The sequence below is a fragment of the Eubalaena glacialis genome, chromosome 18 (assembly GCF_028564815.1).
Source record: "Eubalaena glacialis isolate mEubGla1 chromosome 18, mEubGla1.1.hap2.+ XY, whole genome shotgun sequence".
Classification (NCBI taxonomy): domain Eukaryota; kingdom Metazoa; phylum Chordata; class Mammalia; order Artiodactyla; family Balaenidae; genus Eubalaena; species Eubalaena glacialis.
In genome coordinates, this window is record NC_083733.1 from 62,023,315 (window position 1) to 62,043,316 (window position 20,002).

Consider the following 20,002-nt stretch of genomic DNA (forward strand, 5'->3'; position numbering starts at 1 on the left):
CGTTGACCCGGCCTGCAGAGTAGGGGTGACCCTTTGTCAGGCAGCATCACCCCCAAGCGTCACCACCCCCTTCCACGTCCTTAAAGGGAAGACCCCGATTCTCTGAAGGTAGCTTAGTGCCGGGGGCACGACCTCCTCATTCTGAGGGGACAGCTGAGTTCCGAGCCCATGTTCCCCACACATCTGAGGTCCAGACACCCGACTTGAGGAAATGCACTTTTATGAAGATGGACCTGAATTCTAAGGGGAGTCCCTGATTCTAAGGCCATCACCCGCAATCACGAGGACAGCCTAAAATCTACCCTGAGCTGCCTGGGGTCTCCACTACGGGTGCTGTCACCCCAAAGCCTGAAAGGGATCACCCTGTTTCAGACCTCCCCGGGGTTCTGATCGTCATTCCAGCACCCCTAGTCCCTCGAAATTCCCATTAACGCAGTCCTTAAAATGAGCCCTCTGGCTCCTGTGTCAGGGCATCACCCCAGTATCCTGCCTTCTCCCCGCTCCTTCTCCCTGGCCTCGCATCTCCCCACCCTGCACCTCCACCTCTGGGGCCCTGGCAGCCGCCTCACCCTACAGCCTCCTCAGCCTGCATTCCTGACTCCTGGGACCCCAGCAGCTCCCTCACCCTGTACCCCTACCTCTGGAACTCTCAGAAGCCCCCTCCCCCGGCACCCCAATTCATGGGACCATCAGCCACCCTCTCACCCTGTGCCCCCATCTCTAGGACCCCTACCCCAGCACCTCCTTCACCCATGCACCGACTCCTAAGAACCCTCACCCTATATAACCCCATCCTGGGACCACAAGGACCCTCCCATCCCCTGCCCCCTACTCCTGGGACCCCTGGCAGCCCCTTTACCCCGCACCTTGGACGCTAACCATCCCCCCACCATCCCTCTTGTCTTGCAGCAGCTGAGCCCCAGGGTAGGCCTGGAGCCTCCGGACGGCGGTGCCCAGCAGGCAGCGCCCAGCATCCCTGCCCCGGCCTCCCAGGGCCTGGGCAGCAGAACGGCAGCCATGCACATCCCGGAAAGCCTCCAGGACCTGGCCGACAGCGAAGCCGTGCAGTTTCTCAAGAGGCCAAAGACGATCGCGCGGATCTTCGCAGGGGTGAGGCCCTCCTGTGGCCCGGCTGCCCCGTGGGTGACAGGAAACAGGTGTCTCACCTCCCAGACCCAGTGCAGAGAGAGTGGGGGGGAAAGAAAAGGTCAGATGGGGAAAATGAAGCCAAAGGGAGCTCATAACGGAAGTCACCCTTTACTGAGCATCTAACTATAGGCCCTGCGCTATTCTGAGCACTTATTAACTCTCCTGGGAAGAAACAACCCTGCAAAGTGGGTGCTATGGAGCCCCATTTTTGAGAGAAGAAAACTGAGGATCAGGGAAAGTTAAATAATTTTTTTAAGGCTGTGCTGTCCAGTTTGGTAACCACAAGCCACATGTGGTTATTCTAATCTAAACTAAATAAAATAAAATATTCAGGGAATTCCCTGGCAGTCCAGTGGTTAGGACTCCGCACTTCCACTGCAGGCGGCCCGGGTTCCATCCCTGGTGGAGAAACTAAGATCCCACAAGCTGCATGGTACGGCCAGAAAAAAAAAAAGAGAATTCATTCCTCAGTCACAGTGGCCACATTTCAGCCTGGCGGCTCTCATATTGGACAGTAAGGATCTAGAACATTTCCATCATGGTGGAAGGTTCCATTGGACAGCGTTGGCTAAGGTCACACAGTAAGAGGCAGGGAATCAGACTGGGGTCTGTGAGATGCCAGAGCCCATTCATTTTCCACCTCTCAGACAAGGGACCAGGAGAGGAGCAGGGGCTGGGGCCTCTAGGGGGAAAGATGCACAGAGGTAGGAAGAGAATAAGAATATGTAATGTAGACCTAAGATGCCAGAGGGTGGGTGGTCACTATGTGCCAAGCAAGGGATTTACCTGCATTCGTTTCATCATTACCGCATTCGCGAAGAGTCAAGACACCTGGGGTGAGATCCTCATTCAGCCCCCGACTTTGCTGTGTGACCTTGAGCCGATCACTGCTCCTCTCTGGACCTCAGTGCTTGAGGAGTTAAAGCTGTGACTGTGGGCTTTACGCTGTGCAGCCTCCACGGCACTCCTTTGACAGAGTTGGGAACTGAGGCCCAGGGAGATGATGAGATTTGATCGGGGTCAGGAGAGTAGGTGGGATGCCTGGGACTGAATGCAGGGTCCTATTTCAGAAGGATTGATCCGGCCTGACTGAGAATCCTGGTTCGGCCACATGGTCTCCATGTAGAGCGACATCCTCCCCTGCTTGCCTGGGTTGGTCCTGGCGTAATTATCAGCAGCACCTCCTTTGATTCTCAGAAGTGCCCCGTTTTTTTGATAACTTCCCTGGTCACCCCAGGTCTGTGTGACCTTGAGCAAGTGACTTGATTTGTCTGAACCTCCACACCCTCCTATGTATAGTCCTTCCCGCTCACCAGGAAAGACTGTGTGTGAAAATGAAATCAAGGCCCCTAAACTGATTAGCGTGCGCCTGGCAAGTAGCCATCCTTCCTTCGATAGCGATTATTATTGGGACCAACTTGTGATCGAGGAGAGAGGGATGGGTTTGGGGGGCATAGGGTGGTGGGGACTCGTGTCCATCGTCGTTCTCACCCAAAGGAAGAGGTGAAAAGCGCGTTCCACATCCCAGTTCCAAGTCCCTTGCTGACCTTCGCTCTTCCGCTCCTCACCACGACCCTATGACGTGAGCATCATTACACCTGTTGGACCCAAGGGGAAACTGAGGCTCACAGAGGTTGAGCGACTTGCCCAAGGACGTCACCCAGCTGGAGAGCGAGTCAGAAGGATGCACGGGCTTGGCTTCCGATGCTTCAGCAGGAAGGGCGGGTGGCGACGTAGAAGGGGGTGGGGAAGGGCTGGGGGGAAGGGCCTCCGACTGTGCCAGACGTTTCAGTCACGGACTTTGCCTGCCGCCTCCCTCCTCCCTCCCCCCTGGCCCAGCTCCTCAGCAGGGAGTCTCCGGGCAGCTGGTCCTCCCGTCCTTCGTCCTTCTCACGGCTGCCTGCCAGCTGGTGCCATAACTAATGAATCTTTGCTCCCTCCCTGGGGACAGGCCAGGAGGGGTGTGGAAGGAGGTCGGCCTCGGGCTTCAGAGGCTTAGGGTTCCTCCGGCCCAGCCAAGCCCCCTTCTTGCGTGTCCAGCTGCAGCCCAAGGTTTTTGGGGTCAGTGGACAGACAGCCCGCGGGCCTGGAAGTCAGGGGAGCTGGATTCCAACCCCCTCCCCCCATGACTAACCTTGAGAGGACGCTTCCCCTCTCTGGCCAGTCATGAGAATTACCATCAGGGGCAGGCCCCCACGTCTCTGCAGCACAGAGACAGACTGGGAAACTGAGGCTCCAAGAGGTGAGCAATTTGCCCAAGGCCAGCCACACAGCTGTAGGAGTCAGACGCGGCTGGCTCTTTCCACTGCACCGTCACGGCTTTCAATTTATCACCTGTGAAAGGGCGATGGATTAGTAACCGCGACCACGCGGGCCCCCCGGAGCTGCAGGGAGGGGGCGCAGGTAAAATGAATCCAGGCTCAAAAGTGATCAATGGGCTTTCCCGTCCTCGACCTGGCTCTGCCTCGGACCAGCAGGGCAAGACGCTCCCCTTCTGCGGACTCAGTGCTGCAGCCCTGAAACGGAATGGATGTGAATACCCTCCCTTAATGCTAAAGTGCTGGACAAAAAGAGGGACTAGTCATTATTATTATTATTATTTGTTCTTTTTATTCAGAGAAGGCAATTAAGGCAAAGGAGAGAGGAGAATGGACAGAGGCTGAAGAGTTTAGGGGTCCATCCTCTGCCTCTCCCGTCCCCACTCTGAAGGGCAGGGCAGGAGCAAAAAAGAAGGGCCAAAGTCATTCACTCTTTCAACACATTTGCAGAGGTCCAGTCTGGTGCTGGGTGCTGGGTGTAGAGAGAAGGGGCCCACATGCAGCCTGTCCAGGAGGAGTTCAAATTCTATTGAATTACCTTCCCCTTGTCTCCTCCCTCCCTCCTGTCCCCAGCACTACCACATCCAATCAATCACCAAGTCCAATGTTGCGTCCTAAATATCACTGGCTTCCCCAGAGCCCTGGCCTCAGCCTTTCTGCCTGGGCCCTCCCATCCATCATGACCAGGGAGATTTTCTCCAACTCCCTGTCTGACGCTGGCCATCCTCTGCTCAGAACCCTTCCATGCATAAAATTAAGTCCAAGCTAGAAAATTAATTTTTGCCAGGGCTCCCAAGTCCAGGCCCCTCGGTGTGGTGTTCAAGGCCTCAGAGGGTCTGGTCCCTGCCTGTGTTTCCAGCCTCACCTCACACCAGATCCCTCAGATGAGATTTGTCTCCAACCCCTGCAGGAGCTTCACTGCAGCATCTGGCTTTTGCACACATGGTTTGGCCGGCCTGGAATGCCCTTCCTCCTGTCTGCCTGCAAAACTCCTCATTCTTTTTTTTTTTTTTTAAGTTTTATTGGAGTATAGTTGATTATAGTTGATGTTGTGTTAGTTTCAGGTGTACAGCAAAATGAATCAGTTATACCTATCCATACATCCACTCTTTTTTAGATTCTTTTCCCATATAGACCATTACAGTCTATTGAGTAGAGTTCCCTGTGCTATACAATAGGTCCTTATTATCTATTTTATATATAGTAGTGTGTATATGCCAATCCTAAACTCCCTATTTATCACTCCCCGAAACTCCCCATTCTTTAAGGTGCAGTTCAGATCTCACCTTACTTCTTCCTAAATCCGGCCCCCTGACTTCAGTTCCTGCTCAAACCTTGACTCTCTCCCTGAGCGCAGACTCCAGCCTCCTCCCCAGCCTCCCAGCCTCCAGTCTCACTCACTCCAGTCCAACTCTGCATGGCCCCACAGGGGTCTTCATACACCCGGAGCTGACCCTGCTCCTCCCCTGCTCTCAGCCATTCCATGACTCCTTACTGACCCCCCGACAAGATCCCACTCCATAGCCTTTCTCACCCTGCAGCGTTCCTTACAGGCCTCACCGCATCCAGAAAGCCCTCCTGGACCAGCTCCCACCCCCCATCACATACACACACCGGTTCCTTCCATAACTGGTGTGGCCCCTGCCACGCTGCATTGTAACCATCTGGGACAAATCACTGGGGCTTCAGATTGTCACTGAATCTCATTGATGGGAACCCCTGCCCTCAGGGCTTCTGATCCAGCCGGTGGCAGCATATACAGCAGGGGTTAAAGCAGATTCAGGAGCCAGACAACTTGGGTTCAAATCCAGGCACTGCCTCCCACTAGCTGACTGACTTTGGGCCACTCTTCACCCTCTCTGTGCCTCAGCTCCATTATCTAAAAAAACGAGGGTGCCCACATCCTAGGGTGGTTGTAAGGCTGACACAGGCTAGTGCTTGTGGAGTACATCGGTGGTTTCATAAATGAACAGGGTTAGGGGGACAGTACTACCCCGGTGTGCTCAGTGCAGTGTGTGCACAGAGGTGACAGGGCCAGCATATCGGTGAGGCTGCATTTGCTTTTTTTTTTTTTTTTTAATTTATTTATTTTTGGCTGTGTTGGGTCTTCGTTGCTGCACGTGAAGACCTAGTTTCTCTAGTTGTGGAGAGCAGGGGCTACTCTTCGTTGCGGTCGCAGGCTTCTCCTTGCGGCATCTTCTCGTTGCGGAGCCCGGGCTCTAGGCGCACAGGCTTCAGTAGTTGTGGCACACGGGCTCAGTAGTTGTGGCGCACAGGCTTAGTTGCTCCACGGCATGTGGGATCTTCCCGGACCAGGGCTCGAACCCGTGTCCCCTGCATTGGCAGGCGGATTCTTAACCACTGTGCCACCAGGGAAGCCCTGCATTTGCTTTTTTTTTTCTTTTTCTTTTTTTTTTGGCTGCGCCGTGTGGCATGTGGGATCCTAGTTCCCCAACCAGGGATCGAACCCGTGCCCCCTGCAGTGGAAGTGCGGAGTCACCACTGGACTGCCAGGGAAGTCCCAGGCTGTATTTGCTTTAAAAAAAAAAAAAAGCCTTGGGAGTTCCCTGGTGGCCTAGTGGTTAGAATTCAGCTCTTCCACTGCCGTGGCCCAGGTTTGATCCCTGGTCGGGGAACTGAGATCCCACAAGCTGTGTGGCGTGGCCAAAATATATTTTTTAAAAAAAAGCCTTGAAGCAAAAGGTGAATGTTTGTTAGGTACTGAGTGTTTATTACACTTCTCTCTGTACTTTTCTATGTCTTTGGAATATTTCACAAATTCCTTTTTTAAAATGGAGAGGAATTAGTGGAGCCGGGAGAGAGGAAGAAGAAGTGGCGGCCAGAGGGAAAGACTTGAAGGCAGAGAGAATCAACAGGATAGCAGATACTTACTGCCCTCTCTTCCCGTATCCCGGGCATGGTGCATTTCACATTGGTACTTGGGTTTGGGGGCAGAAGGCGAGCGTGAGCGAGGCAGGGGTGAGTAGGGGGGAGATGAGGGGCTGAGACTCTGTCCTGGGGGTGCTAGGGAGCCATGGGGGTGCGGGGCTGGGAGCTGGGAGGGGCAGGGTGTGGAAAGAGCCCCTGGGGGGCCGTGTGGGGAGTCTTGGAGGCAGGGAGGCCAGGGAAGAGGCTGGGGCAAGGGCCCAGCGGGGAGGACGAGGCCTGAGCTGGGATGGAGGAGAGGGGCCGAGGGGCAGCGGGAGGATGGCTCTGGGCAGCTCTGAGGATGTGACCGGGAGGGAGGGGTCAGAACCACCGGGAGGGTGTACGGCAGGGCCCCCACGCCCAGTGATGGGGACCCACCCGGGAGGATGAGCCGGTCTGGGGAGACGCTGAGCTCTGCTCCGGCCCCTGGGAACCCGCATCCCGCACCCACAGGTCTTCTCCCTCATCGTCTTCTCCTCCCTGCTGACTGACGGCTACCAGAACAAGACCAACTCTTCGCAGCTCCACTGCGTCCTCAACAGCAACAACACGGGCTGCAGCTTCGCTGTGGGAGCCGGCCTCCTGGCCTTCCTCAGCTGCCTGGCCTTCCTCGCCCTGGACGCCCATGAGGGCCGCATCGCCAGCAGCCGCTTCAAGACGGCCTTCCAGCTCCTGGACTTCATCCTGGCTGGTGAGCCCCCGGGCACTGCCCTTGACCACCCAGCTGGCCCCGACCGTCCTCCACACGTGACCCAAAGCTTTGTCCCTCACTTCTCAAAGCTCTTCTGTGCCCGCTGTTTCCTCCTGGGGAATCATTGCCCATCCCTCAGACTCAGGGTAAGGGTCATCTCTTCTGACCCCCAGACTAATTCTAGAAGCCTCTCTCCTGCCCAGCTTTTTCCTCGCATTCACCTCCCTTCTTCACAACCTTTCTTGAAAAGCCACCGTTGGCAGTGGCCAGAGGTAGGGTGCAGAGCGCAGAGTCAGACAGACCCAGGTTTGAAATCTCACCTCTGGCGCCTCCTCAGTGTGTGGGTTTTCTCCCCTCTCTGAGCTTCTGTAGAAGCTGGGATGAAAACTCCCACCTTCAGGGTTTTTCTGGGGATGAAATTCGAGAAGGGACTCCTGCAGTGATGTTGATATTTACCGGGCACATCCCACGTGTCAGGCACCTCTTCACCGCTTCAAGAGCTCCCCATGCCTGTCTCATTTCTTCCTCAGAACCACCCAAGGAGGGAAGTCCTGTTCAGATTCCCATTTCACAGAGGAGGAAACTGAGGCTTGAGGAGGTTGTGTAATGGCTGCCGAGCGGCAGATCCAGGCTTCCAAGCCAGGCCTGGCCTCCTAACCAATGCCGAGCACCCTAGATAGAGCCCGGCACACAGTAAGCGCTAAATAAATGCTCGTTCCTTTTCCTCAGGCCCCAGGCTCCTTCCTCTCCTTTTCTGCACCTGCCCAGTTCCAGCAACTTAGGGCTGGGAGGGCCCCTAAAGGTCACCGAGTCCAGCGCTGTCCAAGAGAAGGTTCTGTGAGGACGGGAATGTCCTGTGTGTGGACTCCCCAACACGGGAGCCATGGGCCACGTGTGGCCACCGAGCACTTGAAGTGTGGCCAGTGCCACCAAGGGGTGGAATTTTTTTAAATTCTATTTTAATCGATCGGAATTTTTGATTGAGTGAAACATAAAAAGCCGCAAGGGGCTGGCGAGCCCCGTAGTGGACGGCACACCCCACTCCAAGGGGTGTTTTGCGGCCGGCTGGGAGGGAGAGGCCGCAGCAAGACCCCAGCCCCCAGCCCCAGCCGCCCTTCCTGAGCCCTCTCTCCCCCCCTCACGCCCCCCCCACCCCTCTTCTCTCCCTCGACCCCCCAGCCCTCTGGGCAGGCATTTGGTCCGTGGGATTCTGCTTCCTGGCCAACCAGTGGCAGCGTTCGCCGCCCGGACAATTCCTCCTGGGGAGCGGCAGCGTCAAGGCCGCCATCACCTTCGCTTTCTTCTCCATCCTCGTCTGGGTGAGGAGCGTCTTCCCTGCAGGGCGGGGTGGTGTGAGTTAAGAGGGCTAGAACCTTCCACCCAGCTCCCCAGGACCTCCGCAAGCCCCTTTTGTGACTTTGGGCAAAGAGGGAAGAAGGCGCCCCTTCCTCCCAGCAGACGCAGCCCAGTTGTGGGCATCTTCCAGTGAGCTGTGGCACAGCTCCTGCCCGGGCCAGCCCCACCCATGCCAGCCTCCAGCTCGCCCTCCTCTGCCCACAGACACTCCAGGCCTACCTGGCCCTCCAGGACCTCCGAAATGATGCTCCAGTGCCCTACAAGCGCTCCCTGGACGAGGGCGGCGTGGTGCTGACCTCTCTCTCCCCGCCGTCCGCCGCCAGCCCTGTCAACACGCCCAACACCGGTCCCCATAGCCTGAGCTACACCAGCTCTGCCCTGTCCCCCCATCTGACCACTCCGAAGGCCCCCCGCCTCACTATGATGCCCACCAACTAGACCGCCTCATCCACGCCAGTAAAGAGAGACCCCCTCCCTCCAGAAGGGTTTCTGAAAACTGCCCTGTGTCCTTCTCATATCTGTTTCTCTCCAGCCCCTCGAGCGGCCAGGGGAGGGGGGATATCCTATGGGGTCTCCTCAGGGGTCTCTGTAGCGGGTCCCATTTCCAGCCCACCTCCTAGACTCTCCCTCTGGGCGCCACCTTGATAGCTAGGGGAGGCGACGGGAGGGAAACCCTTTTTTCAGGCCTGTGACACAGCGAGCCCTTTACTCCTTGCACTGGCCACGGGAGGGAGGTACGAGGTGCCCCACTGTACAGCTGAGGAAGCTCAAGTTCAGAGACAAGATGCTTCCGCCCGTGGAGAGGGCTCTAAGGAGAACCAGGGCCAACACTGGGACCGGCCCTGTCTCCAGGGCCCACATCCTTAAACTCACCCCAGATGACAGGGGACCCACTCAAACCCATGCCATGGGAGGAGTGGTTAAAGGAACAGGGGATGGCAAGTCCATGACTGAGATCAGGGGAGATCCTTGTCTTCAAATATCTGAAAGCTTGTCTTAGGGAACCCCAAAACTAATCGGGGACTCGTGCTTGGGCCACAAAACGCTCCTGCCTGCAGGGACCCAGCAGGTAACTCCAGTGGGTGAAGTACCCATGAAGCAAGTGGTGGGGCAGGGGCCGAGTCTGGGAAGGGGCAGCCTTCACTCAGCACCCAGCGTTCAGTACCACAGCCCGGGGGTGTCCAGAGCAACGCTGTCCAGGACTTTCCTAGTGGTCTGGCGGTTAGGACTCCACGCTTCCACTGCAGGGGGCACAGGTTCGATCCCTGGTTGGGGAACTAAGATCCCACATGCCACGATGCAGCCAAAAAAAAAAATGATAGAGCAGCGCTGTCCAATGGAAACAAAGTGTGAGCCATGGGGGGCAGCATTTAAACTTGCCAGCTGGCCACGTGAAGAAAAGTAGAATGAAACAAGTGAAATGAATTTTCATATATTTTATTTAACCCAGTATATCCAAAATATGATCATTTCAACATGTCATCAGTATAAAAAATTACTAGCCAGGTAGCTTACATTCTACTGCACTAAGTTTTTGAAATCCTTCGCCTATTTTACACGGACAGCACACCTCAATTTGGGGTTGCCACATTTCAATGGTCACCGTACTGGATAGTGCCGCTCTAGAACCTTCTAGTTTTTCTAGAACCACCAGACGTCCGTTTCTTTTTATGTGGAATTAGTTGGCAAGGAATACAAAAAAAAAGCTTAATGTTATGCTGGCCAAACCAAGCACACCCACACAGGGGCCACAGTGGCTGCAGAGCATTCATTTACAAACTGGGAAAAGCAATGTGAGTTGTGGGGAGGCAAATGTGGGCTCCGTGGTCCCCTTTTTTGGTTTCCTGTGTGGCAGTGCTCAGTGCTAAGGGTGCAGAAAGAAGCAGGCTGTGGTCCCTGTGGGCACCTGGAGGAAACGGCAGCTGTGTGGTGGAGTGGGCAGGGTGCCGGCGTGGGAAACGGGAGGACCCAGAGCTCTGGTCCTCACTCGGTCACTAGCTGGATCACCTGGGACGTGTCACTTAATCTCTCTGGGCCTGAGCGGGACTGGCTGTCAAACTAGAGACTTGGACCGGATTTAGATTGATGGTTTGAGGGCTGCGTTCAAAGAGGTGCCCCCTCCCGACCCTGAATCAACCCAAGCAGCCCTGCTCCTGCATTTTCCATATGAGGCTTCTGGACAAATTCCTCTAAACAGAAGTTCCGTTGGCTTAGCTTACAAGAAAGAAAGAAAAAAAAACCTTTGAAAAACCCCACAGCAGTGGCTAAACGTACAGGATCCAGCAGCAGGAAGCCAGGGTACCAACCCCCCCCTCTGCTGCTCACCCGGCTAAGCCTCGATTTCCTCCCCAACAAAGTGAGGGTGCTCTGAGGGTCCCACAAGCTCACCCGTGTGACGCACATTGCCTGGCGCTTATGAAACGCTCGGAAACGCCAGCTACCTGCCTCCTGAAGCTTCCAGAGCCATCCTACGGGAGAACTCAGGAAGGTCTCAGCAGACATCTAGGGCATTTGGCGATATCAGGGGGCAAAACTCCAAAAGCTTACAAGGGCCAAGCAGGTAACCCAAGTGAAGGAAACAGGCCAGGTGTGAAGCCAATCTGGAGGGAAACATGGAAAAGATTTGACTTTCCTTTGAACTTCACAAAACCACAAAACAACAGCGTCAGCCCAGTAAGAGATGGTATCAACCCCTCAGCCAAGTCCTGGGGACTTGGTGGTGGAGGGAGGGGAAGCTCATGTCCCAGCCATTCACTCCAGCCACCTGCTGCCACCCAGACACGAGGACCCGGCACTGTCAGACTGATGGGGTTTTTTTCAAGAGAAGCCAGAAATCCCGATTTTAATGTGAAAATCTGGTTTTTAAAGGCTGGCAACCAATTCCATTTTTTTTTTTTTTAAAGAAAACATAAAGCAGTTCAATACAATACAAAATGATGGTGGGACGGGGGATGTCCGTTGGTGACTTCCAAATCACAGGCTCTTGGAGGTTGTCCTCTGCAACCCTTAGATTAGGGAGAATTGTCAGGGAAGTTCTGTGCCAAGATAAGAAGAATCTTCGAGATTTTTTTCCTCCAAAACCTCTTCCCTGGTGGAGTCATGAGGAGTCAGGGTGCAGCTCAGAGTCTCAGGAAGCCCAGTTTCTCATCTTCCTGCTCCTCCCAGGCCTGGATCGCCTGCGGATGGTAGACGGGATAAAGCAGAAGCAGAGGGAGGGGCCGGGGTGCTGGGCGGTCCCCACAAACACCAGAGAGAGGGCAAGGAGTAGCAAAAGAGAGGCATCGTTTTCCTCAGTTTATTTCAAGAGAACAAAGAATCAACCATCAATTCTGTACAAAAACGTGGCCATAGAGCCACGGTGACCCTTGGGCCAACCCCCTTCCCATGCGCCCCTAAATTGCCAAAAAACAAGGACAAGACCAAAAAACCCAAACTCTGGAAAAAATTATTATGAAAAATCAGGGGAGAACTTCCCTCCCCTCTTCCCTCTCCCCAGTGCAGAAGTTTGGGGGGGGGATGGGGGGTTGTGTCCATGGCAACGCTGGGAGGTCTGGCAGGCGGGTGTCGGCAGATTTAGTGTTTGGCAACCAGTGGGGCTGAGGGGTTAGGATCCAGAAGGAAGCCAAGGGGCTCGGGGGAGGGAAAAGATCTCCAACCCCGCCGTGCCCCACAGGACACTCGAAAACAGTTTATAAAAATTGGGGCCAGAGAGTAGAAAAGAAAGGAGTCATCAGAATCAAAACCTAAATAGTGGAAAGATTTTTTTTTTTTCTTCTCTAAAAGGCAAAAAAACTACAAACAGCCCAGGTCCTGAGTTCCCCCAAGACTTGGGTCCTCCACTGCCCCCTGAAACCCGGCAGGAGCAGGGCTGGGGAGTACCGAGAGGTGGGTTCTTAAAAAAGTTCCCCTGGATGGGAAGGCTCTTCGTCTTTCGTCGCCTTCCTCTGCCTCTCGCAGCTGCCCCGGAGAGGGATGGCGAGGACCAGGGCTACGCCGGCAAACTCAGCTTCTTCCCCTTGAGGACTGGGAGGAGAGAAAGGGGGGCGGGCATGACCAGGGGGTCCCTCACGGAGGGGACAGCCTCCCACGCCCACAGCAGGGGCTTGGATGCTGGGCTGGGCACAGATGCAGGAGGGGCAGCCCCAGGACTCCGGATTATCAGCTGGGGGTGGAGCCGGGGACCAGGCTCCCGGCCTAGGGCCTGAGCCATGGAGCCCCGGAGGAGGCCCCATTTCTCCTAATGCTGGCTGCTCCTCTTCCATCCTGGAAGGGCTGGAGGCCTTGGCTCTCGGGGCGCGCTGGGGTCAGAAGGCCTGGCAGGGCTGGCTGGGCGAGACCACCCGCTTCTGCCCTCCCAGCCTTAATCCTCAGGGGGCGTGGCTGCCTTCAGGCCTCTGTCCTCCTGTCTCCTCTTCCCTTCACACTGCCTGCCTCTGAACTTCTAAGGTCTTTGCTTTAATCATCATCTCTAAAAGCCTCCCCCGACCACACCCCCTCCATGTAAAGTAACCCCCTCACCCTCCACCATTGTTCACCAACACATCCCTGGTTTCTTTCTGTCATTGCCCTTCTCACTGTTTGCAATCATCTCTATTGTTTATTCACCATCTCCCCTGACTACAATACAAAGGGAGGGGAGGGCCTTGGCAATCTTTTCTCCTAAGGTTGTATCCCCAGAGCCTAGCCCCGGCCAGGGACATAGAAAGTGCTCCATAAATTTGTTGGTTGAATGAATGAATGAATCTTGCTGGGCCTGAGTCCCTGAGGGTAAGGACAGAGGTCCATCAGCAGAGAGGAGGCCCTCCCTTCTCTGAGCACTGCTGGGGCCTGGGAGACGGGAATTCTGGCTCTGTTACGGGTGTGAGACTGAAAGACTTTGGATCTGGAACCTTGGGGCAGGAGGAGGGCTTAGGACACATTCCAAGAGAGGAAAAGTCAGAGGCCACCCCTGCCCCTCTCTTTGTCCTATCTTCCCTCGAGGGATACAGGGCTGGGGAGATGAAGCTGGGGCCCCAGGGAGGGTGGGAGCTGGGGAAGGAGCAGGCTCCCTACCAGCCGGCCCCCCACGCTGGCTACCTTTGGTGATGTAGAGGTAGAAGAAATCACAGTAGAGGACCGTCTGGACCAGGCCCGCCACGATGGCGATGAGGTCGAAGAAGCCTTCGAAGTGGTAGCGCCAGATCCAGTTGAAGAGATAGAGCGTGCGGTAGACACCCAGCGCAAACAAGTAGTGGCTGGTGATGGTCTCCGCCTCGCCCGTCTTGCTAACCATGAACAGCTGCGGCAGGATGGCCACGGACTCCAGGTAGATGGAGAAGGTCCAGAGGATCTGCGGGGAGGCCGGGGCGTGGGAGCAGAGGGCAGGACGAGGCGGGAGGGGACAGGGCAGAAGAGAAGGGTGAGGATGGCAGACACTGTGGTTACAGGCGCAGTGATGTTGGAGAGTGGGTGACAGGTACCACGACGCCTGCCGGGCACTCACTGTATGCCAGACACCGCTTTCCTGCCCCACCTGTATTCTCTCGTTTAATCCCCACGATGACCCCATGAGGGAGGTACTATTATCAGCATCCCCTTCTTTTCTTTTTTTTTGTTTTTTGTTTTTTGGTTGTGCCGCAAGGCTTGAGGGATCTTAGTTCCCCGACCACGGAGGGAACCTGGGCCTCGGCAGTGAAAACACCAAGTCCTAACCACTGGACCACCAGGGAATTCCCAGCATCCCCTTCTACCAATGAGGAAACTGAGGCCCAGAGAGGGTAAGAGACTTGCCCAGGACGTGGCTAGGAAGCGGCAGAGCTGGGATTCGAACCAAGGGTTCTGAGCCAGTGTTCGTGAGCACTTTGCGATTACGCCTCTCCCAAGGGCGGCCCAGGTTGGGATCTCGGCTGTGAGATGTCCCTTCTAGGAGATCTTGGGCAAGAGACCCAGATTCTCGGAGCCTCTGCTTCCTCATCTCTAAAATGGGGATGATTTTGGGAATTCCTTGGCGGTCCAGTGGTGAGGGCTCCGTATTTTCACTGCTGAGGGCCTGGGTTCAATCCCTGTTTGGGGAACTAAGAGCCCACAAACCACGTGGCACAGCCAAAAAAAAAAAAAAAAAAAAAGGGGGGGATGATTTTCCTGCCCTGGTAGGGGCAACATTCAATGTGCAATCTTTAGAGACATAAATCAGACTGTGTCACTCCCTGGCTTAAAACCCTCTTGTAGGGCTTCCCTGGTGGCGCAGTGGTTGAGAGTCTGCCTGCCAATGCAGGGGACATGGGTTCGAGCCCTGGTCTGTGAAGATCCCACATGCCGCAGAGCAACTGGGCCTGTGAGCCACAACTACTGAGCCTGCGCGTCTGGAGCCTGTGCTCCGCAACAAGAGAGGCCGCGACAGTGAGAGGCCCGCGCACCGCGATGAAGAGTGGCCCCCACTTGCTGCAAATAGAGAAAGCCCTCACACAGAAACGAAGACCCAATGCAGCCAAAAATAAATATAAAAATAAATAAATAAATTAAAAAAAAAAAAAAGACCTAAAGAAGAAATACATGGCGAATATCTTTTAAAAAAAGCAAAAAAACAAAAAACCCTCTTGTAGCTACTTCTTATCACATCCAGAATAAAACCCAAGTTCCTAACCTTGGCCTTCAAGGTCCTCCTCGATCCAGCTTCATCTTCTACTCCCTCCCCTCGCCCTCCAGGCTACAACTACCTGGGCCTTCCATCTGGTCCTCCAACACACCATGCTCCTTCCTGCCCCAGGGCCTTTGCACTTGCTGTTCCTTCAGCTCTTCCCCCAGACAGTCACATTCTGCCTCTTCCACCTCCTTCCAACCTCAGCTCATCAGTCGCCTCCTGAAAGAGGTCCTCTCTGACCATCCTTCCCCCTGGATGGTCACATCCCCTGTCTTATCTTCTTCCTGGCAGCTCTGACCAGACTGTGAGCTCCATGAGGCCCAGGAGCCTACATCTTGGGCACCCTGTGGGCCCAGCACCTGGCACAGTGCCTGGCATATATTCGATGCCTAGATGAATGCATGAGCGATTGGAAGCAAGGTCCCCAAGTGCTTGTCACAGGCCACCATTTAGGGAACAGTGACAAGCATCATTCGTGAGCAGGACAGGGCATCACAGGAGGGAGAGACGAAGAGATGGCAGACAGCTGTCGGCCCCTTTTCAGTCATCAGCTCCCTGAAAGTCCCACCTGGGGTGACTTGTGATCTGTAGACCCACCGAAACCTCCACTCAGACAACAAAGCCAGCTGGCAGGTGTGGTTCCTCCTGGGTTGTTTTGGTTTGTGGGAAGGAAGTGGGGACCATCAGGATGTATTCCTAAGAACTGACGTTTATATAGCATTTACTACATCCAAGGCACTGTTCTATGCACCTTACGGGTATTAACTGGCTTATGCCTTAACCCTATGAGGTAAGTCCTATTGTTATCCCCCTTATACAGATGAGGAGACTGAGGCCCACGGGATCAGTAACTCGTCCAAGGCCACACAGCTAAGATGTGGGTGGAAACAGATTCCTACCCAGGCAGCTAGACTTCAGGGCTTGTTCCCATAATTACTCAGAATCCACCAGCGAGGTTCTTAGTATATCAGGTTAGTTGAGGCTCTCGGGAAACATACCCATTAAATTGATACATACCGATTGTTAGCCTTGGGGAGTAGAATCATGACGTAAGAGGAGAGAAGGTCTGTTGCATTTTTATCTATTTGTGACGCCTGAATTTTTAAAGAATTGTTTCCTTCTATGATTAAAAACTAATTTTTCAGCATGCACCTATTGATAGCATGGGCTTTGAAAGCAGGCAGACCTGGGTTCAAATTCTGTGAGGTCTCCCCTCTGAGCCTCACCTTAGTCCTCCAAGAAATAGGGATGAGGATGTCCACTTCCCCAGGAGGCCGAGGGATCAGACGGGATGATAACGGATTTGGAATGGCCAGCTCAGAGCAGGACACACAATCGGTGCCAATACTTTGCACAAGTGACCTCCCCCCACCCTCTGAATGAGGGAACCACACAAGCTGGAGTCAAGAAGCCTGGGTCCTGGTCCGGCCTCCTCCACCTGGAGCAAGCCCCACTGCCTTCCCCCAGCCTCAGTCTCCCCATCTGCAAAATGGGCCCAGCTCAGTGGGTGCTCCATGCAAGGTGATGCTGATGATAAATTTGCAAAGTCCAGGCCCTGCAGCCAAGCTTGGGGTTCCTGCCACAGTGCAGTGCAGCCTCCCTCTGACATTTCTGAGACCCCTGGGTCAAAGTCACCCTCAGTCAGATTTGTCTAGCCTGCAGGGTGCTTTTAGAAATAGATCTGGAATCTGTAGCCAAAATTGTAAAGTGAGATCCCTCAGGAAAACTCCTGAATTGTGGCTTGTGTTGAAAACATCATCACATCTGGCTGCTCAGGGGCGGCTTGCAGAATCTTAGTTCCCCGACCAGGGATCGAACCCGTGCCCCCTGCCTTGGAAGTGTGGAGTCTTAATCACTGGACTGCTAGGGAAGTCCCAGGGCCAGCTTCTTACAAGGCAGGAGTTAGTGGTCCTGGGGGAGGAAAGACTGCTCTGAATCTGATTCCTGCCAGCCCCAGGAGGCAGATTGCAGATTTAGCAAAGGCCCTCTCAAAATTCCTCCCAGGAATTTGTACAGGTCCCACCAAAATGCCATGCAATAAAAACCATGACAGCTAACGTTTAGGAGTAAAAGGATCCACATGGTCCTAAACACTGCAGGCACCGAACAAACATGGACCACACTTCCTACCTACTGCCAGACACTGTGCTTTACCAATATTAACCCCCATCAAAACCTATGAAGTAGGAACTGATTATCCCCATTTCACAGACAAGAAAACTGAGGCACAGAGAAATTACATGACTTGCCCAAAGTCTCACAGCTGCTAAGTGGGCTTCAAATCCCTGTTCTCTGGTTCTAGCGTCTCTGTGTCTAACCACTAGGTGATGCTGTCTAATCTCAGTAAATCCTCACAATGACCTGATCTCGACTTTACAAAAAGGGAAACTGAGGCACAGAAAGGTCAAGTTCCATGCCCAAGGTCATGCTGATAGAAAGTAACAGATCCAAACCCAAGGAGCCTGGCCCCCCAGAGCCCCGTTCCCAACTCCTGAACTATTCATTAGGCCAATGACTTTGGAAGAGTCATTTCAACTCCCTAAGCCTCAGTTTTCTCATCTATAAAATGGGGCTGCTGTGAAAAGTAATGAGTTAACGTATGTGAAATGCTGAGAGCAGCGTCTGGCACACAGTGAGTGCTGCTGCTGTTACATTACTATCATCTGACTCCAGAGCCCCTGTTTTGAACTTTAGGTCCTAAAAGAAGGAAGTCTGAGCAAACCCTACAGAAGGAAGCCTCTGAGTGGGTCCACTGTCAACTGCTGTTCTCCCACAGCCCACCCCACCACTACAGACCCTGCAGGTGGCCTACCTCTAGAGGGGTAAAGTCATGGTTGACCAAGAACGCCAGGATGGCCGTGGGAACAACGAGGAACTCCACTCGGAACGTGTCGTGGTTCCCATCGTAAGTGGCTTTGAACTTGCTGTAAATCATCCAGACCGTGGTGAAAGAACAGGCGATGTAGACCACCTGTCGAAGGGGAGGATGAGGAGGGTGCTTCAGCTCCAAGCACAGGGTCCGAGCCCCCAGTAGACTTAGACCCAGCCCCTCCCCCCCTCAGACCCAGGAGTCCAGGCCCCCAGCCTCCCCTCCCTCAGGCTTAGCAGTCTGGACCCCTAGCCCCCTCCTCCCTCAGACCCAAAAGTCTGGCACCCACATTCCCTCCTCCCTCGGACCCTCCCCGGCTCCCCCCTCAGGAGGGCCCGGCAGGTTAGGAAAAGCCTTTACCTTCATGCACGTGTTGTAGAGTGAGATGTAGTTGGTGAAGAGGTCCAGGTAGCGGGCAGTGAACACCACAGCAAACAGGACCTGGCTCTTCCCCGAAATCCCTGCGGTCCAGAGAAATGGGGATGGGGGAGGCTGGAGGTGGGCTGCACGGCCAATAAACCGAGGCCCAGGGCCCCGGGCGAGCCAGAGGGGCTCTGGAGTGCAGCTGTCCCTGGAGGCCTCCCCAGCCGCCGGCCTAAGCAGGGCCCTTTCCCACGGCCCACAGCCAGGGGGCAGCCCGGCCCCAAAGCTACTCCAGCCCGAGGCTCTGTCCCAGGCTAGGCCTCGTGGCCCCCTCCGGCCCCCTCCGGGTCCTCCCACAGTCCGGATCCAAGGTGGAGCCTCGGGAGGACCCCACTTGACCTCAGCCCTCCGGAACAGGTCGCCTACCTCCCGCTCCCTTTCTGGCGGCCACAGTCCACGTCACCAACTCCCAGCCGCCTCCCTGCCTGCCACAGCTCCCTGTTCCCAGCCCTGGGAACCCAAAGACCACCCAGATAGGGGCCGGGGGAGGCTGAATTGGGTTCCTGGAGCCACCCCCACCAAACTGGATGCATCCCCAGTTTGGGGAAAGGAGCTGACCCCCTGGTGACCCCGGACCTGGAAGGCGGATCCCCAGCAAGCAGTGGCGGGGAGGGACCCGTCCCCCTATGCCTCCAAACCCTTCCCCGAGTCCTGGAATGTCTCCCGCACTCTCCCCCCTTCTCCGGCCCCGGTGGGCGTCTCACCGGCACACGAGCGGGACTTCCAGATTTTGAGCAGTAGCAAGATGATGGCTAGGAGGTGGGAGAGGTCTCCCAGGAATCGGAAGAGATTCATGGTTGAGGGGATCTGGCAGGGCTGGGCTGGAGGGAGTCAGGCTGGAGGGGGGCTGCCCCCCGGGGCTGCTGTTCTGGCCGGGCGGCTGGGCTGGGGGGCGGGAGAGGTGCCCTCCGGTGGGCTCCGCTCCGGGGAGGGGGCTCTGGGCGGGGGCGCCGAGGCCGGAGCTGGTGGCCGAGCCAGAGCTAGGAAGAGGGAGGCGGGAGGGAGGGGTAGGAGTCCGGGCAGGAGGCTCCGCCCCCGAGGGCGGACTCCCGGCTCACCGGCGCCCTCTACCTCGCACCTCCCCGCTTGCAGAGTTGGCGCCGAATTTACCCCACCAAGGCCGCCTCCTAGGAACTTGCGGGGTCGCTGGGATCGGAAACTCGCAAATCCGGCACCAGTTCCCCCAAGCAGTCTGTGCCTCTGTAAAGGTTGCAGCCCAGCCGCACAGATTCTGCCCTTGACAGCGATTCGGGAGGCAGGCCTCTGAGCTTTAAAAATCCTAGACAGGGACCCAGAGGCTGGCTTTTCAGGGGCCTCCAGCTCCAATCCACTCAAAAGACAAGAGAGCAGCCCCCAGTCCCTCTCTCAGACTCAGAAGTCTGGGTCCCCAGCACCTTCATCCCCCAGGACCCAGGAGTCCAGGACCCCAGCCCCTCTTCCCTCAGACCCAAGAGTCTAGCCCCCCTTCCTTGGGACTTAGGGTCCTACCCAACAATCTTGTGTCTCAAGCACCCTAGACCCAGGAATGTAGATGCACAATCCCTTCCTCCCTCTGGGACCCACAAATTCAGGTGACCAGTCTCTTCTTTTTCAGAGATGTAAGGCTTCACTCCTACTCTCCCAGACCCTGGAGTCAGTAGCCCACAGCT

General features: G+C 55.4%; 2 protein-coding genes across 2 annotated transcripts; one reads left to right on the forward strand and one right to left on the reverse strand.

Moving 5' to 3' along the window:
• Nucleotides 1–1,017: 1,017 nt before the first annotated feature.
• SYNGR4 (synaptogyrin 4) lies at nt 1,018–8,880 on the forward strand. The gene is made up of 4 exons (XM_061174006.1): nt 1,018–1,110; nt 6,849–7,086; nt 8,266–8,405; nt 8,647–8,880. The coding sequence occupies exons 1-4, from the start codon at nt 1,018–1,020 to the stop codon at nt 8,878–8,880; spliced, it is 705 nt and encodes a 234-aa protein (XP_061029989.1).
• A 2,843-nt stretch (nt 8,881–11,723) lies between these two features.
• On the reverse strand, nt 11,724–19,347 carry KDELR1 (KDEL endoplasmic reticulum protein retention receptor 1). The gene is made up of 5 exons (XM_061173385.1): nt 19,058–19,347; nt 18,291–18,391; nt 17,874–18,032; nt 13,519–13,771; nt 11,724–12,465 (listed from the first exon to the last, which is right to left on the reverse strand). Exons 1-5 carry the CDS (start codon nt 19,146–19,148, stop codon nt 12,431–12,433), a joined length of 639 nt encoding a protein of 212 aa, XP_061029368.1. The 5' UTR covers nt 19,149–19,347; the 3' UTR covers nt 11,724–12,430.
• Between the last annotated feature and the right edge of the window lie 655 nt (nt 19,348–20,002).